Source organism: Sebastes fasciatus, chromosome 10 (assembly GCF_043250625.1).
Source record: "Sebastes fasciatus isolate fSebFas1 chromosome 10, fSebFas1.pri, whole genome shotgun sequence".
Taxonomy (NCBI): domain Eukaryota; kingdom Metazoa; phylum Chordata; class Actinopteri; order Perciformes; family Sebastidae; genus Sebastes; species Sebastes fasciatus.
The window spans coordinates 22,840,609-22,866,320 of record NC_133804.1 but is presented as its reverse complement, the minus strand read 5'-3'; the positions used below and the strand labels follow the sequence as shown (position 1 = coordinate 22,866,320).

Below are 25,712 nucleotides of genomic sequence, written 5' to 3'. Positions count from 1 at the left end.
ATTGAATGAAAGTGAATAGTTATGCTGTGGACTCTCAAAATACAAAGTGCTCTGAACTTTCATTTGAGTAGCTTTGTGCTTTCTGCACCTTCTTTAATTGTTTGTTTAATTGTTTGAAATAAACTTCAACCATAAATCTTTTTATTTCCGGCTGAAAAAATCCAAAGAAGTGAGCTCTAAATCTCTTTTTGTTACCTTCCACCAGAAAATCCAGACAATCCCTTTGCAATTGGAGGAGGATGGGACGTCCCGCGGTGCTTTTGTTTCCTGTGAGAGGAAATCTTCAATCACTTCAACCCTCCGTCTTCATTGGTCCGTGCAGTGTCTCATGAAACCTCCGATTGGTCCTTCATTCCACTGTGAAGACTGGTCAGCCAATCAGCATCTGCCTGGGTGAGTGCCGCTTCCTCTTCCCACCAGCTGCTGCAGTCAATCAGCTTATTCAGCAGCACGAGTGTGTGTGTGTGTGTGTGTGTGTGTGTGTGTGTGTGTGTGTGTGTGTGTGTGTGTGTGTGTGTGTGTGTGTGTGTGTGTGGCCGGCCACCCTTGCCTCCCCCTCTCCTCTTTTTCCTCTACAAAATAACCCAGCCTACCCTCCTTTCCACTCCCATCCCCCCTTTCCTCACACACTTATACACTGTGTTTTCCTCTCACACACACACACTTGTGAATATACACTCACACACTCCTGCCACATGAGGCCCTGCAGCAGCCTGCTGTGTGTGAGTCACTGGAGAAAGTTACACTAGCGTGTGTGTGTGTGTGTGTTTTTAATGCAGCAGCGTCTCCTCTGCAGCAGATTTCTACTTCAGTTGGGACAGAGCACAACAAGACAGAGAGCGAGAGAGAGAGAGAGAGGGGAGCTCGAGGTTCACCGCAGCTGAATCCAGGATTCTGCACAAGGTAATGATAGCATGATCTCATGTAAATGTTTTAATGATACTCTGTCATTCTAATGCACACGGCTGTTGTCAGGATGGTGGACAGTTTGCTGTGGTTTTGGCTCTGCTTGTGGTGCAGCAGATATCTCAGCCTGGAGCTCTTGTTTTGGGATGTAAAGAAAGTTTTTGCGTCAGGTTGTGACTTAAGAGTCATCTGTTTTCGCTGTGTGTTTGTGTGCCATAATTGTAGCAACGTAATGTTTTAGAAAGGTTATAGGTAACGCCAATATGATACCTGGGATTCAGTTCTCGTACCAAAATGATATCTTATGAATAGTTTAGTTCTAAACATGTTTTTCTACAAGCTCCTTTTTCATTTTAAAAAGGAGTCAAAGTTCTTCAATGTTAAATTATGTCTCAACACAAGCAGCACGTCAATAACTTTGCCTTAAAGTTTAGAACAGGCAAAATGTTTGATTTAAATAAGGAACTATCTGAAGCAAGCAGGTATTCGATGCCAGCTTTTGGTATAGTTTTGGTTATTGCTGCAGATTGATTTCTGTCAATACTAAAAAGTATTGATGTTTGACACCCTACTCTAGTTGTTATCCCCAACTCTGGGTCACCATATGCTGCTAAAGCCCTAAACCCTTTGTTGGAGGGAAAAGATAAATCTGTGAGGTAGGATTAGATCAAAATGGATAAGTAACAATAACCTATTTTGATAGTGATGAAAAGGTGGTAGACCTAAAAAATACAATGAAATCCAGTCAGTGTAGCCATACAGATAATCATAACAAGAAAATGTGGAAATGTATTGTGTAGAAAATATTATCTCGTATAACCAAATAAAACCATAAACTACAGCCTTCAGTTAAGTTGAGTCAACACCTCTCTGAAACAAAAACTGAACATTATAACCTCTATGACTTTATGGATTAATGGAGGGCTGTTGTATGAGATAGCTGCCAGTTTATTAGCTACAAGTAACACTGAGTGTATATATAATGAAACCGACTAAAATGATTGAGAAACAGAATCATTTTTCAGACGTAGATTCCAACAGATTGACTTTGTGCACTAACAACAACAAATGTAAAGAAAATTGTTTTTGTGACATTATTGCAGGACCTCACACTCAATTCAAACAGACAGTGAAATACATACAACACAACCGTTTGTGTACATCCCTGCATCAGGGTGCAGCTGAAAGTGATATTTTAATAATGCATTGGTGCAACATGTTAATAGATGGTTGTACAGTATCAGACAAATGGATATAGAACCTCTAGTAGTTTTGGTACCGACTATAATGTATCCGTAGAACAGTACGCGAGAGTAGAGCTGCAGTGATTAGTTGTCAACTACAGTATTAAATTAATTGCCAACTATTTTGATAATCGATATATCGGTTTGAGTATGTAGTAGCAGTAGTAGTAGTAAAAAATTTTAAAAATTCTCTGATTCCAGCTTCTTAAATGTGAATATGTTTTGGTTCCTTTACTCCTCTATGAAAGTAAACTGCATATTTTTGAGTTGTGGATAAAACAAGACATTTAAGGACGTCATCTTGAGCTTTTGGAAACACTGATGTACATTTTTCACCATTTTCTGACATTCAATAGACCAAACAACTAATCGATTAATCAAGAAAATCAACAAGATTAAATCAACAATGAAAACAATCGTTAGTTGCAGCCCTACTCCAGAGGATGAAGAGTGTAAAAAAAACATGTTCATAATTCTCAGTGTACTCTAAGGTATCACAAAGCTATTGTTTTGGTATCAGTGGTGAAACTCAGATATCATACCGACGCCCAGCCCAACAGACCGTGATGCATGGAAGAAACTCTGAGCCTTGTTGCTGATGTTGCCATGAGTAACTCCTCACATGGACACTATAATTCAATCACTGAGTCAAAAATAAAACCGCCATTAGATTCCTGTCCTTTAAAGTCACAGAAAGTTCAGCTGAATCATGTAGTGGCTAATTGTCACAGCGGTGGCAGCATTAGTCGCTCTGTAAGCAGCTTGACCGGCCTCCCGGTGGGCCAACACGTGGTGTTCCAGCTCAGAGGGTCCATGACAATACATCTCCCCTCTCTGCATGTTTGTGTGAAGTCAACAATATAAACAAAGCCATCACATCTGCTGCTGTCTGCAGGTTTGTGGAGGTCATCTTGTTATGAGATGACTGATATCAGTGCACTTCATTCCCAAGTGATAATAAATTAAAATCAGGAATGTTACGATGTCAGCCTTGAAATTCTAGGAATTTAATGTGGAAGGTATATCTTCCATATGTTTGGAAAACCTTTTCTTGAACTCTGTCTTAATTTTTGCGGTGTTTGAATAACAGATAGACGGTAGAAAATGGTCCACTTTCTAGCGTTCCAATCAAATGTGAAGGATTTGATTTAAATCCCTCTTGTACCTGTATACCTCTCAAATATCACCGCCCCGTTTCAGTGGGGAATACATCACAGTACAGAAGCTAAAAACGCTCTAACTTTCGTTTCATTGGGACTTTAAAGTATTTTTTCTTGCGATGTTCGATGCTAAAGCTGCTCATTCAGGTTGATATTTCACCACAACATTTACCTGATGTCTTGGAAATGCAAGAAAATGTATGATTTAATCGTAAAGTTTTGAGCTACCATTCCTTGTCATCCAGTATCATTGTACATCTTGTGTGGTCCATCTGGTCCACACTGGAATGAGGACATTCGACACCATGCAGCAGTTGCCCTTCACACTGATAACTCAGACAATCAATAGTGGGGGGAAAAGCTTTATCTTGTTAAGATGGGTGTGCTTTGCAGTTCAAATTCAAAACCATGGGGTTCATCTTTTTCCACTTGCCATAACTCTATATCATAAATATGTGCATCAAATACATACAATATATAACCACAGTGTAAATAAAAAAATAATAAAATATAAATATACAATTAAATTCAAGAAATAAACATATATATATATACTATATCCTGTTAAATGTCAGTAAAATGCATTCATAATATTAGAAAGATGCTCAACAGTGACTATGGAAAAGATAAAGAACCTGTTACTCATGAAGAGATATTATGTGTAAGTACAAAACATGAACACAGATTGTCTTAACAGTTTTTCTCTTTGACAGTGATCCAGCATGGAGGTGCCCAGGAGGCCTCAGCCCTCCTTCACACTGGCTCTCCCTAAACCGGCCTCATCTGCTCTGTCTCCCATCGGAGCTGTAGAGAAGGTCGCAAAGATGGATGGAACCGCAGACAGAGATCAGTTTGGAGGAGAGACAGAGGAGGAGTCGAATGAGTCTGTGTTTGTGGAGACACCGGACGAGACATCAGAACTTGTGGATACAAATGTAAAACTTACCTCACAGGATAGTTTCTCCAAGGAGAGCTCGATATCAGAGGAGAGGTTGGCAGAGATGGAAGAAGAGGCCAGAAAGAAGAGTGAAGAGGAGGAAGCAGCATCTAAAGAGAGGGCCGCCCAGAGACAGATGCTTTCCATAGAGGAGCTGGTCCAGTCTGAGAGGAATTACCTTCGACTGCTGCAGGTCAGCACTGTGACCATCAGGAGCAACCTGCAGAAACTACAGGTAGGAATGAAGTGTGTGTAGCGTTTAGTAACATTGTTATGGAATCTATAACACTACTGATTAAGGCTGCTGTTATTTTCAGTATCATTTAATCTGTGGCTATTTGCTATGGACTGTTTCATCTGTAGAGGTTAGTGGTGCATTGGTCAGCACTGTCGCTTCACACAGCAAGAAGATCCTGGGTTGTATCCCCAGTCCAGGCAGGGCCTTTCTTTGTGGAATTTGCATGTTTGCAAATCATAAAAAAAAAAAAAATTCTGATTTCCATACTGGATCGGTTGAGACCCGGGTTACCAACTACATGGAAACAGATGATCCGCTGTGGCGACCTCTAACGGTAGCAGCCGAAAGAAGAACAAACAACAAACTATTTTCTCTGTAGAAAAGACCGAAAAATGTCCATCAAGTCCTGTGAGCCCAAAGTGGAGGTCTTCAAATTACTTGTGTTGTCAGTTGCCAACAAGTGATTGACAGTGTGCAGGTCTTTTAATCTTTCAGGAAAGAAAATACAAAAAAAAAAAAAAAAAATCTACAAAAGCAAACGAGACAATCAGCGAGAAGATTGGTTATGTCTATATCCAAGATCCGGCTTTGTGCTGGATGCCAAAACCGAAACCACGCTGCTGGAGGCCCAGGCCGTATTACTGGGCCTGCTGGAGGGAAGGGAGGCATGGGAGAACCAGAACCAGGACTGACTATCAGACCCTGCTGCAGTAAAATGAGAGGTTTTCTAAAGGGACTCTGGTGCTTGGAAACACTACCGCTTTTGTCCACAGTGGCCGCCAAAATCAACACAAAATGAAAGTTTGTTGTAGTAACTTTAACTCACTTTACTTTTTCCATTGCAATATTTCTCAAAGTAGCAGCTACTTGAAAACCTTTGTATTAAGATAGTAAAGTATTTGATTTTATTACATTGGAGCAAAAAATACAAAACTGCCCTCACTTTAGTTCATTCATTATCAGGAACAGTACATAAACTCACTAAACATACCATGCTTTGAGAGGTTAGTGTATTAAGTAAAATATATTTTACCATAAGATTGCAGTATCAAATATGATGGATGGAGATGTACTCTTAATTTTACCACATATCTGATTTTGTGATAAATATTCCAAATGCAAGGTCCACTTACTTAGCTGATACTGGAGCTTTCGGAAGACTAAAGTGAGTAGATCCTGCAGAATATTTATCACATTTATCCCTGTCATCTACCCCATGACAACAAACAAATGTGTTTGGTGTTTACTGCTGTTTGTACTGGTTGTACAGCTTCTAGGAGCAAATACTGTACATTGAACAGATCCCAGGTGACATTGGGCGAAGGCGGGTTACACCCTGGACAGATCGCCTGAGTATCACCGGGGCTGACACATAGAGACAGACAACCATTCATGCTCACATTCACACCTATGGGCAATTTAGAGTCAACAATTAACCCAACCTGCATGTCTTTGGACTGTGGGAGGCAGCCGGAGAACCTTGAGAAAACCCACGCTAACATGCAACATGAACATGCCAACTCCACCGAGGCGGATTCAAACCTGCGACCCTCTTGCTGTGAGGCGATAGTGCTAACCACTGCACCACCGTGCAGCCCAGCATGATTTTGCTAAGTAAGAGGCTGCATGTCCCTGTGTTAAAAGATCTGTCAATCACTTTTAGAGCATGTTTAGTTCTATATTTGGATTATTTATTGTGGCACATCCCTCTTGATTGTGTCTTTAATTAAAAAGTAATCACTACATCTTGAATTGGCGCCGCAGCATCCAGAGGAAGTGTTGTGCAGAGGCTGCTCTGCGGTTTATCATCGTTTGCTTTTCATTACATCTGAGGTAATGCTTATTACTGCTAAATAACCATTTATTATCGCGGCTGTAATGAAACGAGGCCTCGTAAAATCTAATGAAATCAGTCTTTATGGGCCGGAAGGTTTGCGCTGTAGATGAGCATGAAAATGATAACGCACCGAGGAAACGGTAGATGAAGGGAAAGAGAATGAAATGGAAATAGAAAGGAGGAGTGGAAGGGCTACGTTATGGGCTGATGACCTGTTAAAGGAAGGAGATGAACTGGTGAATAAGAGGAACTGTTCATGAGATGGACAATAACATAGAGATTTGTGTGTTATGTGGCATTGTCCAATGTCAAATTTAGAGACAAAATGTAAATGTGTGGAAATGAAATGAAAGATAGAGTTGAAAAGGGGATTACAGAAATATGGGTAACATTATGGATGGAGGGAGGACAGGCGGAGAAAGACAGCCCAATGAAGGACGGCTGGACAGAGAAATAGATTAAATATTTGAATGAATGGTGCCATTGTGAGACAGGAGAGTTGCTGGTTTGTTTTCTGTCAGATTGTTCAGTGTTGCAGCGGTGCCCACTATTCTCTCATTAGAATAGAACGGAGCTAAACAAAACGGCTCTTTATCAGCTGTGCATCAGCATTTTTTCTTGTAAGGGAGCAGACACACGCATATGTTGCATAAGATGGACATTTCATTTGAATATGTGAATAAATCTTAAACAATTGTAATGGTAACACAGAAACGTCAGTTCTGGAGGAGCATGATGCTGATGCTAATAACCCTATACCATGTAGTCGTCACAGTTTTGCCCAAATCATTTTTGTTAGCTTTGCCATTCAACATTTAGTTTTCTGTTTTAAGTAGCGAAGTCACCTCTAAAAACTGAAATACCTGTCGTCACTGGGTTTATTTAGCCAACTAATTTTATTAGAGCCATCAACATGTTTAGAAGTGGATATTTATTTTTCTGTTTAATTTGTACTGACTTGTTTTTTTAATATATATTTAATTTTTTACTGTATATCTTTTGAACAAGTGTTCGCACTTTAACGTGTTGTTTTGTAGAAGTTTCCTAGTTCCTGAAATAAATCATATTATATAAAAAATATGGATTTTATTTGGGCAAAATTAAAGAAATAGATAAAGGACTCTCAGTCACTCTGGTATTGAAATGAGGACTCAAACATAATGGAATCAGGCTTTATGGGGTGCAAAAACAAATCTATGGATGATCACAAAATGCTGAAAAAATATGAAAAATGCGGAAAAGTGATAAGACTTAAAAATTAACTTTCCAACACTTCATCCCAGCACATTCACTGCCAGAAAGTTAATTAGTGTGTCTTTCTGTCTGCCTGCCCCCTGCAGCCTCCTCCAGCCGACCTGGACAGCATGTTTCTCTACATAGAGGAGGTGATTGACGTGTCCAGTCGACTCCTCAGTCTGCTGGACCAGAAGCAGTTTCAGTCTGGAGACCCTCTCTTCCTGGAGACACTCTGTAAGGGAGAAATCTATCACTTTCATTTTTCTGTTAATCAGTGTTATTATATAGTTTTGTTATGTTACCTTTGGCCCTGTTCACTCCTTGCATTAACATGCGTCTTGAGTGATCCGATCACAAGTGGACAGCTTTAAGTACGTCAGTTCACACCTGGCATTAGAATGTATCTCCACTGACCACTTGTGATCTGATCTCACTTCCTCGCTCTATATGCAAATAAACACGCACATCATTTCCGTTTGCAAAGACCAAATGTATTGTTGTTTTTAACCAGTCTTTCTTTTGAATGATTTCATTTACTCACTTGTGCTGAACAAATGAAGCAGCTAACTAGGTATAGACTGAGGAAAAATAATGTGCTGCTCAAAGGCTACCGCCAGCTAATAAAGTGGAATATTTTCGTGCATGTTACTCAATGCATGAGTTGATGTCATGAATCAATTAACACAACTTAAATGTCAATACTTTGATCATTCCATTTGTTTTTATTAGCCTGACAATTATTGCCTGACATACGATTTAGTGATGATTAGATCTTCCAGCTCTTAAAATGTTTATGAATTACAACCGGATTATGCGAACCACAAATATTCTTTTTCCTCACTTGGAGAAAACAGTGGCGGAGCGTTGTTCCGGTGCGCTCCAGCAGCACGACACCTATACACACACATACACACATCAGTTGAGTAGGCCACAATGTGGCCCAGGACACATTTGCGTACATACTGCTATAAGAATGTGGCCATCTGCGTCCCAGACCACCTCTGAATGTGGTCTGAGCGACCGGATCACAATGCGTCCTCAGTGTGTCTGGAGTGCATTCACACCTGTACTTCAAGAACTGTCCACTTGTGACTGGATCACCCAAGATGCAGTTCTGAACAGGGCCTTTGTCACAACATTCTGCTTGTTCAGCCTTCCACCAGGAAGTGGTGAGATAGTTGCTGGTTTCAAAGAGTTTTTTTCTCTTCTTAGATCAATTGCTGTGATCACACTTGTTAACAGGAAACAAATAAAATCTTCACACTTCTTGTTATCAGAGGTGGTTTTCACATTCCTGTGAGAATCTTAACGAGTTCACACTGCTAAATTCAGAGTCTCGGCAAAGGTCTCTGCATGTGGTGCATGTGTGCATTTCCTATGTAGTGCAAACACACCTCAGTTTATTGCTGTTATACATTATACTGTATTTGCACATGCTAAAAGCCACGAGTGAGCGGTGACAGTTGAAGAGGTATAGGACAGGTTGTCTGGGAGAAATTGTTCTTCTTTTACAACAACAAAGCAGACTTCCAAACAACCTTTATGTCCTATTTAATGGAAATAACACCCATTGTTCCAACCATGGGATGATATCACTTTGTAGAACTTTCACACACTAGTAGTGTGAAAACATACATGAATATGAACAGGTAATATAAAAGCCCTGTTTTAAACTGAAACTAGGTGTTTAAGTGTTACAGGGAAAGTTAATAAAAACACACTTAAACACATACGTTTTTGAAAAAACAAACCTAACTAACATGTATATAATAAGTAGAGGTGGTATTTTCTGTTTGAGGGTGCAGAGGCTAGAAATACTGCAGGCAAAATTGCAGAAAATTAGACAAAATTAGAAGAAAGCTAAACTTATTTTCTCTTCACACTTCAACTTTTTATACAGGTACAAGTAGAAAATAGTGATTTTGAAGAGGGGTAGTTAAAGTAAAGGATGTGTTTTATTCCAGGTCCCCTTAACAACATTTTCTAGTTTCTCAGCACAGAGGCTATTGATTAAATGACTGTCTGCGTGATGGCCATGACGACACTTAACTGGACAACAAGAGAGTGTTGTTCGTTACTCACAGTCCATTGTTCTTAAAGTGGCATCACTGAAAACGTGGATTGAGTTTCACATGATGAGCTATCTTTCTTATTTGTATTTATTTTGAGCATCTGTTAGCATTTTAAAGTGAGTCCTGTCCTTACAAAAATGAAAACTGAATTATACTTTACCCCATTATTGAGCTCTGAGCATGATTTCTATTTGTAAATATAAGTTTTTCCTCTCTGACAGGTAATTCGTTCCTCAGCTTGTCTTCTGAAATTGAGGCAGCCTATAAGGAATACCTGGCCAACTACAGCCAAGTTACAGTGTTGGAGAACAACTACAAACAGAAGGAGACGCTCTGGAACGACATCGTCAGAGTCATCAAGAGCTCAGCGTAGGTTTCTATCATTTTCTGTTTGTCTCACACTGGGACCGACCCTATTTAATATAGCTTCAAACATAAAATTACACCTGGATAAGCAATAGACCTAACATTACGACAGTTCATTGTTTCCATTCATCTCTTCAGGCCTGAAGTGAACGCCACCTCTCTGAGTTTCTTCCTGGTGATGCCGGTGCAGCGGATCGCCCGCTACCCCCTCCTCCTGCAGACCATCAAGAAACACACGGACAGTAGTCACCCAGCGTATTCACTCCTGGAGCAGACCGCTAACACCTCCATCGCCTTGAACTGTCGCATCAACGAGTACAAGCGCTTCAGAGAAGTTGGTGAGAAGGGCGTCCACTATTATCATATAAGCTGATAACAGAAAACATAATGTTATTCCCTTTTATGGTACTGTCACTGATACATCTAGAGAGTCAAGGATTCAATATTGTTTAGAGTCACAGTTTATCGTACTGTTCTCAAGATTAACTGTCCTGATTCTGTGATTGTAGCTGACAAATACAAGAAGACAGAAACCCTGACCATAAAGGACAAGATCAACCGCCTCAACACCCACAGCATCGCAAAGAAGACAGCGAGGCTCAGCCAGCAAATCAAGCATGAGACTGGAATGGCACCTAAGGTAGGTTAGAAGTTTAAATATCACCCTCCCTGCTGAAGTGTCCTTTTCTAGGATGCTGCTCTGTAACTGACACTGACCAATCACTTGTTTGAAATTAGGCATTAGAAACGAGAACCTTAAGTAGGTGTTGGGAATTAATTTATTTATTTTATGTATTTATTTTTTATTATTATTATTTATTTTTTATTTACATTTTTAGATTATTATATATATATTTTTTTTAATTTTTTATTATTATTATTTATTTTCCTCCTTTGTTTTTGAATACACATTTTTCAATTTACAGTTACTATCTGTTATTATATGTACATATTACTTTATTTGTTATGGTTTCGTTTGTTGTAGTAATTTTTCTCAAAGAAACAATAAAAAGCATGATTTAAAAAAAAAGAAAGAAAAGAAACAAGAACCGATCCCATAAAAATCAAAGCTGTTTCAGGCTGCTTCTACCTGAAGGTAACTCTTCTAGGCCTCTGAGTCAGAGATAATCTTCCAGTAGACACCCTGCCTGCAGCTGCAATACTGTGGTTAATGATTAATCTGTGTTTGAACTGCAGAGAGAATATATGATATAGCCTTTTATTGAACCTGCTGTTTGCTCTGGCCTGATACTCTGTGCTTTGTTAGGGTTATAAAGGTCTGATCAAAGAGTTCACACCCATGAGCATCCTCACATCTCCTGCGGTTGCTCATGGGATTACATTTTCCTACTTTTCCTTTTGATCTTTTTTACATTTCTCATACAGTATATAGGTTGCAGCAGCATCACACTTTGAAGCTTCGCAAAAAAAAAAAAAATCTGTGCATTCTCCTGCTATTTGCTATACCTGATTTAAAAGGAGTGCAACTACAGCCTTACAGGACAGAATGGACCAGTAGCACCTTTCCAATGTGTCTATTATTACTAGAAATTAACGATGAGCGATGGAGGATGGGAACAAGCTATGTGTTTAGAACCCATGTTGACAAAATGTACCAGTGTTGCATAACTACATGTGGAACGCTGTATTTACGAGGATTTTAAGGTTTGGTACAAGTGATTATTTGAAGTCGTAAACTACGTATCGCATCGTTCCACAGGTAGCTAAAAAAAGAAATCTGACAGCTTGCAACCAAAGCAAATAAAAAGCATATTGAAAAATATGTTCTACTTGCATTATTTACTGTATATTTGAAGCATTTAGGCGACACAAAACTCAGAAATGAGAGAAATTACAGAGCTTAGAAAAGAATAGATGTGATCTTGTATTTTCCGAATATTTTTAAAGTCCTGACATTCAGTGGAACAAAGCATCTTTTTTTTTATCACATTTTATGACAAATGTATGTCTCCCTGTGTGTTGTGCTCCAGCTGGTGGATGAGGAGTTTGATGCCCTGGAAGGTTTCTTCTACGTTCTGGAGCATGGCATCCTGCAGCTCCTTGAGAACGTGGAGACGTACCTGCACCACCTACAGGTAGGCCGACTTTGTTCTACATGATGCCATGTAATGGATAATATTATGTGATATTTAACATGTTGCTGTTGACTTTGGCATTTCATCTGATACCGAACATGTCAACATTTTCTCTTATTGTTTGCCTTGTTTTCTATGGTGACACCTCTCAGACAAGCTGCTTTGGTACCTCCATTTTTAAACCTGTCTCAGGTGAAATAAAGAAAGAAAAAAGGAAATTCTAATATAAGCATCACATTTCTTTGGGATTCAGGAAATGTCATTTTGTAGCTTTTGCCACATATGTTGTTTATAAGTAAAAATCAAATCTTTTTTTATACTTTATTGTGTCAATACATATCGTTGATACGTTTCCTTTCCTTTCTGTTATTTAAAGATCTTGAGACATTTTTATCAATTTGTATCTTTCACCTACAGATAATAAAACAAAAAAGGTTTCATTTGATTTTTAATTATAGAAGTAGGTCTTCTACTGATGCTGACTTTTACTTAGAACATCTTCACAAAACATGATCTGTTTAATATTTCATATAATATGTTAGTCAATTACCTTTACTTAATTTAAAGAAGGCCCATCTTTTCGTTCTTATTGATTTTGTAAATTACCTTTTCCATACTATTTATGTCTTCTACTGTTTCCAGCCACTTATGTACCTTGGGAGGTTCCTGTTTTTCCAAATTCCTGGGATGTTTAAAGTAAACATCAAATCTGTGTCACTTGTGAAGGGAAAATCATACCTTGGATGTTTTGGGCTCCAGATGAATTAATTTTGCATGACATACTTCTTTGTTAGCATTGTTCCTTTCTTACTAATTCAATTCCTCATATTCACTGTGACTACAACAACAACCAAGTGTTTTGCTTAAGAAAACCTGTCGGTCTTGAATAAAAGGTGAAGAGAGTGCATATCTTATTAATTCCCCCTATTCAGATCACACCAACCCGTCCAAAGACTTGAACTACAGACTTTCTGACTTCTGACCAGTGCAGGCGTGGAATAAGTGGAACATAACTGGATCTTATTCTTGAACATGTCGCCATGTGTTTCTGAGTCACACTGTGTAAACTCAGAGGCCCCTGAGTTTAAAATACATGAGTTTCTGTGTACCTTTCCACTCTAAAATTATCCCACACTGAAACTACTTTTTTCCCCACCAAGATCAGCACTGTATCCTCCTTCTTTTTCACATTTTCTTACTCATATAAGGCCAATTATTTTCACCAGGCCATGCAGTTGCCTTCTTGCTGGCAATTAGTTTGTACCTTAAAAACTAAAAAAACAAAGTAAGCACTGGTGAATTCTGTAATCCCTCAATCTTTTCATTAATCAAAATTAGCCCAACAGACATGAGAGACCTGAGCAGCGTATGACAACCCCTTCTTCTTTGTTGGTTTGCAGGCGTTCCTGGCCTGCAAAACAGAGGAGTTTGACTTGGATATGGATGGAGAGAAGGCACCTATTTGCTACAAGGAGATCACTACGGCTCTCAGACAGTGGATTCTTCCTACATTTGTGAGTAGTAGTAAAGACACACTACAAATAAATTTGCTGCATTATTAGTTACGTATTATTACGTATAAGTATTGGCACAAAAACTACACAAGTATCAGAAGTAAACACACTCTTTGCAGCATTTGTCTGATGATGAGCATCACCTATTCTTTCATGCAGGAGAAGAGGATGAGGACGTTAATCCACAAGCCGCTTTGTGCGCTCCGCGACCTCCTGGTGGGTCCGAGGAACCTGATCAGGAAAAGACTGGACAAGCTGCTCGACTATGAACTGTTAGAAGCCAAATCCAATCTGAGCTATGAGGAGCAGGATGTGGCCAACACGTACAGGTAGAGAGAGAGGGAGGGGTTGTTTTAAAATGACGGACTTGACTTTCAGCGTGGTTTGAAATTTTGTCTGATTTTGTAAGCAGGTTTATTTATTTGGCCACCAGTTTAAGTAGAGTGGGATCCACTTTAATTGTATTGAACTGTTTAATGTTGTTGAATATTTTCAGCTATTTGGCTCGTAAATACTCCACTAACAAAGTCCAGTCTGTCTGAGTCAGAGTCAAACCAGACAGTGGCTCTGTTTTTACAGCCTCGTCCTTTTGAATGACCACAGTCTTTATGATTACACCCTTTGGAAGTCATGTTAAGATGTGTCTAATGAAAGGATTAATGTTAATTAAATCCATGGTTTTGGTTATCGCTGACTTCAACTTACATGTGAACCTCTCCTCTCCTCTCCTCTCCTCTCCTCTCCTCTCCTCTCCTCTCCTCTCCTCTCCTCTCCTCTCCTCTCCTCGCAGGACCATGAACACGCTGCTCCTCAATGAGCTTCCTCAGTTTAACGGTTTGGCTCTGCAGATGATCTGGGGCATGTTGGGGACGTTCAGCTGTCTGCATAAAGACCTGTCCTCAGACATGGAGCAGCTGTTCCAGAGCTTTGCACAACAGGTAATCTCATATGAATGCTGTGGGGTGGGTAAAGCAGAAAATAAATGGCACCATTTTTTTCCAGTACACTATGAGGATGTCTTCATTAATGACTTCCAAAATGTTTAATTGAAACCTTTTGTTTAATTTCTTCTTCCAGCTCCCTCACAGCTCTCACAACCCCAATGCTTTCTGGGAGTGGGCGGAGACTGCAGTGCTGGAAGGTGCGAGGAGGCTGGAGACTTTGTGTCGAAGTGTACAGGACACGCTCAATGCTCCCGCCGTCCAGGTTGGGATTTTTTTTGTTGGGTTGTTGACCAAGAATACTGATATGTTTATGCATAATTTACTTCATTAATCCTCTGAAACACAGGCCTAGTTTTATAAGTCAAAGACAGACAGACAGAGATCAACAGACTGTAAAAAAACACAGTCAGCACAGCAAGCTGTCATTGAGCAACCGACCTCCAGGCTGCACCAGGTGCACAAGAAATTTGAGCTACTTAATGGGCACGTTCGGTACAAAACATTTACGCAACACTACGTGTTCCGAAATAGAAAGATGTCACAGAAGGTGAAGGACAAAATGTCACAAGAGACACGCTCATCCTGTATGAATGTTACTCAACATAAGACACTGCAGTTAGTTGATGTTCAACCCAGCTTTAACGTTACTTTATGGACCTCTTATAACAACTGCCTGACGCTGGCAGCTACTAAAAATGACCATATACTTTATAATACACATTGAATCATGGAACAAAATGACCAGAATGTGTGTGTATGTATGAGTAGCAGGAGTCACCTGACGGTTTGTAAGTAATCTCTAAGTATAGTGATGTTTATTTCAGACCAGTGTAGCGGCTGCCATCAGCCCAGTAAAACCAGTTACATGTGTTGGTTCATAGAGAAGGCAGAAAGGTTGTTTAAAAATATCCTCTCTCTTTTGGAAGCTCTTTGTTTACTTCTCAGTTTTAATTTTGTCTTCCAGTCCAACTACAAAATCAACCTTTTACAAATAACGGGCATTATTAAACGATCAAATACGTCAAAAACTAAATCCCTGATTGTACTGCTAACAGAGGATGCTAACGTTAGATGGTTCCTGCTCTAGAATAGCAGCACTGTTATATTGTTGAGAGGATAATGATTGACTACAGGTTTTTGCATGTGATTATGTCATAATTACACCTTTGATTTCTTGTATTCAATTGGCTAAACAATTAACTTTTCTTTAACATATGTCCCTGCTTCCTGTATTTCCTGCTCGACTACCTGTCAGATGTGTTACACTGGGTCACATTCCTTAAACCTGCCAGGCAACCTGCAGACGTAACCCATTGAAAGAGCAGGTTGCACACGTCATGTTTATTTTTAGGTTACAATAATAATAACCTTAGAATAGACTTTAAACAGCTCTTTACCACTGTACTCATCGCTGTCTAACATGTTGTACAAACTGAAGAATGTGCCAAGTCATCACAGCGATTCATATCTGCAGCTTTACGTCATTCATGTGTAATTACAAAATCAGTCATAGATGAGAAGATCCTGAATATTCTTCTTGTTCTGCAGCTTTATTAATCACTTCCCGGTATGTTCACATATTCAGTGCCAGGACACGTTAGATGTCTTTGCTCAGCTGTCATTCCAAGTATACTACTTTACTCAACCTTCCATGAATCACCCCACATCCCCAATTAGTGCTTTCTGCATCCAGTCAGAAGCTGAAACTAACGATTGTCCATTTTCTATTATAAATAAGTTAAAACGGCCACTTAAGTCAGGCCAATCTTGTCCTTTTTACCTTTGTCAGGGCTAATTAATATTCAGTTTCCTTACATTTCGCTCTACGTTCTCATTTGCCTCGTGTTTTTTTTCTTTCCGTCAGCCTCTGAGTCCGTCCTTTCAGCGCCGTCTGAAGCAGCTCACAGATAAGCACGGTTCTGGAAAGATCTACCAGGTGATGGGGACGGTGGTGGGCAGCCGGGACCTGGACCTGAACCTGACCAGAGGGGAGTTGGTGGCCATCATCAGTGAGGCAGACACCCGCGGAGACAAACGGAGATGGCTGGTCGACGCAGGAGGTAAGAACCAGCATATCTCTACTGGGTAACTGATAAAACCTTTTTGTGTTTTTTATTTGTTTTGTCTCAATCAGTATCTTATTTACATCTGATTAAATGTTTAGTAGCTTGAGACTCAGGAATGACAGATGCTGCAGATCCTGCTATAGACAATAATCTAATGCCAGTGCAGCTTTTCTTAAATGCAGCTCTTTGGCTCCATCTTTTGGGTGTTTGGTGTTATTGCGATTAACCAGCAATCAAACACCGGTACAGTCGTATTTAGTCTAGGTAAGTAAGCCAGGCACTTTGGCAGATAGGTGGCACATTTAAGAGGACTTTAGTTAAAGTGTGATTTCAGAAAGGAAAATCGGATATTGTTGTCAGAGTACATAAAAAGTGCGATTCCAGGGTTTTGTTTTAGTTTGATATTGGATTAAACACTTCCAAAAGGTTACATACAAGTTAAGATGCATAATTTATACAAAGAAAAATGCAAAAATGTCCCAAATTCACTGATTCCAGCTTCTCGAATGTGAAAACTTTTCTCCTAGTCCTCTATGATAGTAAATTGAAAATCTTTGGGTTTTGGAAAACAAGCAATCTGAAGACATCAGCTTGAGCTCTGGAAAAATGTCATGAATATGTTCTGACATTTTGTGTAGCCCAAACTATTAATTCATTTGCTGAGAAAAATCGATGAAAATAATTGTTAGTTACAGCCCTAATATATGATAACATGGTAACACTTTGCAGCTTTTATATGGACAACTCCTCCTTTTATCTGTGTGTGTTGCATGCAGGCAGACGAGGCTACGCTCCTTCCTCGAAGCTGATTCGCTATCACCAGCCATCAGAAGACCCGCCGCCTTCACCACACCTGACCCTGCCTGATGGCGTCACAGGAGATCAGAAAATCAGAAGACACTCTTACACCCCAGAGAGCCGCCCACTGACAGTCATGAGCCAGCCATGCTTCCAGGTGATTGATTGATTGATTGACTGACTGTACCTAAATAACCTAAACAATAGAAACTTCACAGAATCCTGCCTGTGCTACAAAATCTGCATATTAATGAGGTAGAAGTATGTTTTCTTTAGTGTATAATCACCTGAAAATAAGAATCCTCATGTTTTCGTTATCTTAGAATAAGTTGTTTATGTCTACATAGGGAGCGAGTCCTCTTCACAAAACCGGCCACTATGCTTCTACAGTAGCCCAGAATGAACAAACCAAACACTGGCTCTAGAGAGGGACAGTCGCATTTTCGCGTCGGCCTCCGTAGTTCTCCTTCATGCTTTGCACACGGGAGAACTTTCAGTTGCAATGTGCAACCTCACTGCTAGATGCCGCCAACACTGCACCTTTAATGCATAACTCCTCAATGATTCAAAATGCAAAATGAAATATTTTGACATTAATATTTTCTTAACTAGTGCAACAATCAGCATATGTTACGGCTGTAACACGGACCTCAGATTACCACTAAATGATCTGACATCAGACTCCAGACTGTGAGTGTGTGTGTGTGTGTGTGTTCATTTCCTTAATTATACATTACAGACTGTGTGTGTGTGTCTGAAGCTTTAACTGATTGATGTGACAGCGTTCTGCTGCGGAAGCATCAATCTGTCATATGTCTGACTATGTGTGTGTGTGTGTGTGTGAGAGGGAATCCTTGCATAACCAGCCATGTGGAAGTGTAATCGTGTGTGTGTGTGTGTGTACCTGTACCTGTATCTATGAGGGCTCACTGGAGTATGTGTGTGCATGCATGTTGTGTGCGTGTTATTAATAGAAAGGTCCATAATTGGTTGTTTAACCTTGTAAGTAGGTTACTGTGTGAAGGGTTCATTTCTGCAGCGCTGCAGGTAGAGATAGGGTGTGTGTGTCTGCGTGTTGTGAGATTGATTTACATTTGCAACACATGTGAGTGTCAGAGGGGAGTGTCGCAGCTTATAAATTTGTGGTGGTTTATGTGGGTGTGTACAGGGGAGAGAGGGAGATTTAGGTGAGTGGATGAGGAAGCAGTAATGCGTCAGACAGCGCATGTGTGTGTGTGTGTGTTTACTTGTACACCTATCATTGTGAGGACCAATTTATGGTCGTCAGAGTGAGGACATTTTTGAAAAGTGAGGAACTGTTTTAGGGTTTAGACTCAGTTTTAAGGTTCAGATCAGAATTAGGTGCAGGTTAGGGGTAGGGTAAGGGGGTAGGGAATGCATTATGTCAGTGTGTGTGTGTGTGTGTGTGTGTGTGATATATGCCTCCACAGTGCCTGTTAAAGTGAGTGATTGCTCCAGTGACCTTTATAGAGGCGTTTTTTCACGCCCTCTCCTCCCTACGTCCATCCCCCATGACCCTGAGTCTGCTTGTATACACAACATACACACCCACAGGCCATGTCCTCACTGGTACAGATAAAAAATGCATCTTTTTCACTCCTTTCTTTTCTTTCATCCACACTAAAAGTTAGGATTTCAAAAACCATACTGTTCTTTGCTAGTAGGCTGAGGAGAATAGAGATGATGTATCACTGTCAACCTTTAAAGAGCAGCAGCAGCATTGAAGGTGCCAGATTTGTCTTGGCTGAAACTCTCTCTGTGATCTGTGACAGAGAGTATAATATTATTAATAAATTCCCGTCTCGGTTAACTCCCTTCCTCTCACATCTGTGGCCCCACCATGTTGTCGTGATCATATATCAACACAAAGAGGCGCCGTTTAGCTTCGCCACACTCCTCTCAACTCGTTTCATTTCCATCAGAAGCACAGCTGTGCCCAGCTCCTGCAACATGAATCGCTCTGCAGCCGATAGCCATGGTCACTTTACTCTTTTTTTAAAATTTTTTCTCCTCCTTGTCTCTGCCCGGCTAAATGGTAATTGGTGTAGAGCGTCGAGGCCAGAGCTGCTGTCGTAGCTGAGAGGTGAGCGGAGGTGGAGGGTTTGTTAATGACACCGAGCAGCCGGCTAAACTCGGCTATTAGCACTGCTGCGGCACTCTGTCATACCAACACAGGGCTCATTAGGGAGCCTTCATTCTATGTGTGTGTGTGTGTCTGTGTGCGTGTGTGTGTGGTGATGAGATGGGATTTGTCAAGACATAACTAGTGGGCTTAACCTTTTCGGAGAACATTACAATGATTTTTGGTTGTGTTAGTGTGTGTGTGTTCACATTAGTACCCGTGTGCATGCATTCTCACGTCATGCTCATTTCCTGAAGTGGTGTGTTTTTCATTAGTGTGTTACTTACCCCCGTATTTATGGATCCAAATCAGAGTCCTTTAAGTTTGGGTATATGAGTTCAATCCAATATGTTTAGGCTACCTAAAGTTACTATGAGAAACTTTTAACTGGTTATGAAACAGTCTCAATTTAATACTGATGCCTCGATATGACCTATATGAGTAAACGAGACCACGGGACGAAAGGCACGGGAGAACCAGAACCAGGACTGAGCAGGTCAAACTGTCAGACCCTGCTGCAGTAAAATGAGAGGTTTCCAAAAGTGGTTCTTCAGAAACACTACCACTTTTGTCCACAGGGACCGCCAACACTAAATAAATGTTCCTCGCAGTAGCTTTAAGTGCTGTAAATTCAAAGCAATGTTGCACTGAACATGCTAATTGTGAGCATATTAACATGTTATATGCAAGACATCAGCCATCCCATAGGCAACATGCCTGATAAAATGACAACTCTAGGCCTGCTAGCATTTGCATTCAGCCCAAATCAGAGCTGAGGCTGATAAGGTCAACTTAGGCTGATTTAAAGTTGCACAAAGTGTGACAAATCCGGACAAATTGAGCCTGAGATGTCATAAAATGGCCACTTTACAGAAAATAAACCTTTTTGAGTGCATGACCTTTCCTCTGATGCCACCCTACCAAATGTTACATTTTCCCCCTCTATTACTAGTAAGGTCACGGAATAACAACGTTGTCTCTACATTTTCTTCTCATCCCATCATTTTGTTTCAGCACTACAGCCTCACAGAGTACCTGTCATGACTGACTTTTACTCTTGTTTTTTACTCCTCTCTTCCAGGTGTTGGCGGCATATGACTTCACGGCGAGAGGAAACCATGAAGTCTCTATTCGGGCCGGCGAGCCTGTTCGTGTCCTGGAGCCCCACGACAAACGAGGGAACCCTGAGTGGAGCCTAGTGGAGGCGAGAGGTGGGATGAGAGGCTACGTGCCCTCCAACTACCTCACAATCATGCCTATGGGGACTGGGCCACCTGGCACGTACCGGCCCTACTGATAGGAGGGAGGAAATGAAGGAGATCGATCAGCATCAGCATGTACAGTATGACGGGGGATTCACCAATACTGTCTTTAGAAGGCTTACAGCAGTGTTTTTATAATGAAGGTGCACCTGCTTCTCAAGCTATAGCCTGATTCTACAATGCGGCCATCAGTGTCTAAATCAGTGTTTTTAAACCGACATTAGAGCCATTAAAAACAATAATTTCATGGCCACAGTGTTGGAACTAAAAAAAGCGGAATTCTGTCAACTAGTTTTTCAGTTTTACGCTGGAATTTTTTTCATTTATCTTCATGACTTAGGCAATGATCGCACCGAGACACGTCACTACAGGCGCGGCCGCTTCCAAAAACGCCTTGACAAAGCATGTCGGGCAAAACAGTGCGGTGTGCCTGTGGAGCCGGGCTGCGTGCGCAACCAGGCAATCAAGTGTGATTAAAAACAATGGATTCAAGCCGACGTCGAGCTCTTGCCTTTTGCTGTGCTATTGAATTATATAGTTCATCGTAATTAAATACAGCTAATATGAACCTTTCGTCTGCATTTGCCGTTGTCCCACTGTTCCTACCACATCTACCGGCACCAAAACTGTAGTAAAGTAGTAAAGTCCACTTCTTGTTTGATTTGATTGGCCTGGGCAGTGTGACATTGACGAAATGGTGCGACTCTGAGCCCTGCACTGAAAAGTTGAGAATAACTTAACTTAAGGAGCGTAAGCCAGGCACTATATACCGTAGGAAACAAAGTGGTTTTGCTGGCGACGCGTTTCCAGCAAAGTATCTCTGTGTAATCGGGGCCTTAGGGACCGTTTAGATGTTGCGCCTAAAAACGCGTGAAAAAACACCAGCCGTGTCGCTTTCATCCTTTTATCAAAGGTGGGAGGTTGAGATCCTGTCATTCCTGCCGTTACTAAGCAACCAAAACCTGTTTGCTGCGATGACGATGATGATGAAGTTGCAGTAATTTAGCAGGAAGCCTAACTAATCTAAACACAATCAAAACAAAGCTAAATGGGTTTCCAGCACCGTGAATCCCTCAAAGTAGCTTTACAGCTTAATTTGTCTGGGTCAGTTTGGCGGTCGACCTTTCAACCGTATGCTGTGACGTTCTTAGACGGAAAAGGGTGAAGCCAGTAAAATAGTCCGTGGGACAGATCATAAAGCTCTGGGTAGCCCTGAACTGAAATGATTAACTTCTCCGTATATTTACTGTAGACTGACATTTATGGAAGAAAGAAAATAAATCTGCTGAGCTGTGATTGGTTGTTCCTCGTCACGGTGCTCGCTACAGCATTTCAAAAGTTAAGCTATTTTTATTTCGTCGTCGCTCTCACTTTTGAGCGTGTTTTCCGCCCGTCTACATTGACAACAGTGGATTTGAGAGCGCAAAAAACGCGGAATGTGAACGGCTCCTTACGCTATACCCACTTCCTGTGCAAATTTTCAAAATGAAAAGGAAAAGAAACATCTTTTTTTTTTTATTTATACAGCTCAAGATCAGGAATTTGCCTCAAAGGGTAGTACAGCATTTACAGCCTCTATCCTTAGACTCCTGGTTGGATTATTAATGTCGTAACCTTTTACTAGTAAGGGCTTATCGTTCTTCTCTTAGGCCATTTCTGCACTAACTCGGATACATTTTTCCCTCCACGCCGAAAATACATCTTTTGCTCTCCAAAGTGGCGATGACACAAGTCTCACATGATGGTGTAAAGGAACAAATTAAAGCTTTAAAAACACTGACATCTGACTGTAACGACATCCAAACTCATCAAAAATGATTTGACGGTGCAACAGTGTGAAAACGCCAGGAAGCCAGTTGGCAGGAAGAGCGTAAAGCTGCTGGCTCAATCGGCGACAGAAGGCATTTACACATTTTGCACTCTTGTTGTGATGTTTCAATGCAGAAGAACAATCTGGAAAAGCTCGTGGGCGAGGATAACCTTTGATAACAGTGTTTTAAGATCCCTCTGCTGTGGACATGGCCCCACACAATGCTTGACCTTACTCGTGTTAATATATGTGACGCACTGGAAAAAAAAAATGAAGGAAGCTATAACTCTGGTGCTGGCAGTTATATGGTGCCTTGCTCATGAGCACTTTGGCAGGACAGATGCTTTGCTGAGATGGGATTTAACTCTGCATCTTAAGGCTGAAGGACAATCTCCCAAGTTGCACTGCAAATCTTTTATGGTCATTATTACAAAAGCAGCAGAGACGATGGGGAGAATAGTTACGAAGGCGAAGGGAGGTATCCCATGATCCTCAGCGGGAAGAAAAGGACACTTGAATTGAAAACGATAGACTGCATGTTCTCATTAGAGTGTGTTAGGCAACACACAGAGAGCAAACAGTGTGTGTGCATCTGTGTGATGTGAAATTGGGCTGACGTGCGTGTGTGTGTGTGTGTGTGTGTGTGTGTGTGTGTGCGCGCGTGTTGGGTCTCCTCCTCCTCACCTGGAGGTAGGAGCAGTACTGTATCGAGACTGACAGGTACACAGCGCTCTCATCATCTCAGACTGTGTAATGTGATGTAAATGTAAAATGTCTCCAGGGCCGAGTAGGAGAGAGAGAGAGAGAGAGAGAGAGGGGAGGAGGAGGTGGAGATGTAAAGACAGGAAGGAATTCATACAAGGAGAAGAAGTGAAGGAGTTGGAGGGAAAGTGGAAAAAGGATGTGAGGAGGAACAGCAGGCAGTCTGGATGTCTATTTTGTCTCAGCCTCCTCCCTTTTCCCACTCTATATCTACTCTTCTCTTCCTACATTCACTCCTGTATCTGTAAAGGCGATGTGTGCTTTCATTCTCTCAGCTCCTATTACAGTAAGATTACTCCTTGAGGTTTTTTATAGCTTGTTGCTATGGATACTGTTCAATGAATGCAGGTCGCGTCTCTCTGTGGCATTTTCTTCAAATTGGATGGACTGTGAAAAACATTTCGCTACAGCAGAATTTCAGTTGTTTTTGTCGGTTTAGCAAATGTTTGCAACGCAGTATACAGACCTGCATGACATGAAGAGCCATAAAGTACCCTGGCTTCAGTACATCCACTTCTGTGTTTGACACGGAGGCAGAGAGAGAGTCTTTTCTATACATTTCTTATTTCTGTGCATTTAACTTTTTAAGTCGGCGCATTTTAAGATATGCGTTTTTGGAGGAAAACAACTCTCCCAACATGCAGTCAAAATGATAATTTCCCCGCATCCATAGTAGAATTTGAATCTTTCGCAACAAAGAAATTTGACATTTTCAAGGAAAAAGCAACATTTAAATCTGTATTTTCTTTATTATTCTATATTTGTCTAAAATGGTGGTGTGTGCTTGACGTTGACTGCATGTGGCACATTTTGCATAAAATGGAGCCTTCTTTTCCACTGGGTAGTGCTGTATCAGCTGCTGTGGACGTGTAGCAGAGGGAGGTAGCTGCTCAGCTGGAGCTTAGCTGTTCCCATCCGTGTGAATGTCAGGACGGAGCAGAGCAGCAGGAGGGTCGGGGAGATGTTACTAATATACCCAAATACCAAATGTCCTCAAGGGTAGTAAGAGGAAGGACAAGTTAAAAAACCCACATTTTCACCTCTTAAAAGGCCAATTTAGGGTGGCTGGCCACTAGTTCATGTTAGTGCATGTGAGCGTGCCCCCCCTGGCTAGCTCACAGCCGTCACTCTGGACTGCTGTCATACAGCGTTTACAGCTGATGACGCCATCCCGTCAGACGTCACCATTGCGGAAGCGTAGCACCACCCCTCTGGTTCCCCCCTGGGTTCACACTAATAGCTCTGTCAGCACTGTTGCTGTTGTTTACACTGTTTGCACCGTTAGCTGCAACCCGTCTAGAAGGTTAACCCACAATGTTGGAAACTCACACGAGATGGTTGAAGTTAGGCATTGACCTCACATAGTTAAGGTTAGGATAGATCGTTGGGTAGCTAGTCTACCGAGAAATTTGCACGTTTTAGCCTTGCATTTTTTGCATTTAATCCACTGTTTATTAATTCTTCTTTTTTTTAATTCCTATTAATGGCAAATGAACAGTGGGAACCTGCTATTGGTCACGCTTCCTGCAATTTCGAATCCATTTTAAAGTAGTTTCTTATTCCTCAAGAAATTTTTTACCAAAGATGCACACACTGATAAACTAAACTACATTACTTAAAGCATTGAGAAACATGAAATATGACCTTATATATAAAGTAAAGGGTGGATTTTTGTATTAAAATCTTCCTTTTTGATCAGAAACTAGACACAATTTTGGCTATGTTAACTTGTCCTTCCAGGTGGGATGATACCTTTACAGAAATATGTGTGTGTGTGTGTGTGCCAAAGGAGGCTGTTTTTCAACTCTTCACCACGAGAGGGAGTAGGAGACCTTGGTTGGCTGTGTGTATGAGAGCCTGTGTATTTCAGTGTGTAACGAGTGTGTTAGACCTCTGTACCTTTATCAGTATTAGTGCTTGCCTGAGAGCAGAGCCTGAACATAACTCTGTACATTCTGTTCATATTGTTCAGTTCACCTGTGATGTTTTTATTTTTTTTAATAACCTGCTGTCAAACCAATGTGTCTGTCTTCACCACCATGTGAAGAGCAACATGTTTAACCTGCTGATAATCTGGTTTTACAGCCTGTACAGCAATTTCTGTTTATAATGTATTGCTTTGTGTCATTTTAACTTATTTGATGCCGCAGGTCTACCTGACCTGAGATGAATCATGAAGTCTTTGAAGTGTTGCCAAAGTTATGAAATCACATTCACATGTATTCACACAGCAGATGGGAGTGTCTGCAGTGCAGCAACAGTATGTGTCTGGGCAGATGTGAACTGACTGTGTGGCTTCAATAAAACTAAACAGAAACCTG

General features: G+C 40.9%; 1 protein-coding gene across 1 annotated transcript; it reads left to right on the top strand.

Moving 5' to 3' along the window:
• Positions 1–254: 254 nt before the first annotated feature.
• On the top strand, positions 255–25,712 carry arhgef37 (Rho guanine nucleotide exchange factor (GEF) 37). Its single transcript, XM_074649028.1, has 16 exons — positions 255–393; positions 797–903; positions 4,024–4,482; positions 7,663–7,792; positions 9,852–9,999; positions 10,135–10,334; positions 10,506–10,636; positions 11,988–12,092; positions 13,493–13,606; positions 13,766–13,935; positions 14,397–14,544; positions 14,684–14,812; positions 16,415–16,610; positions 17,393–17,571; positions 20,639–21,516; positions 22,198–25,712. The coding sequence occupies exons 3-15, from the start codon at positions 4,033–4,035 to the stop codon at positions 20,852–20,854; spliced, it is 2,316 nt and encodes a 771-aa protein (XP_074505129.1). The 5' UTR covers positions 255–393; positions 797–903; positions 4,024–4,032; the 3' UTR covers positions 20,855–21,516; positions 22,198–25,712.

What these genes read in the sequence shown, in the direction of transcription:
- arhgef37 (XM_074649028.1), top strand. Translation starts at nt 4,033, where the DNA reads ATGGAGGTGCCCAGGAGGCCTCAGCCCTCCTTCACACTGGCTCTCCCT. An exon ending in AGAGTCATCAAGAGCTCAGC is followed by an intron (nt 10,000 to 10,134) that starts GTAGGTTTCTAT and finishes TCATCTCTTCAG; the next exon opens with GCCTGAAGTGAACGCCACCT. An exon ending in TCCAGAGCTTTGCACAACAG is followed by an intron (nt 14,545 to 14,683) that starts GTAATCTCATAT and finishes TTCTTCTTCCAG; the next exon opens with CTCCCTCACAGCTCTCACAA.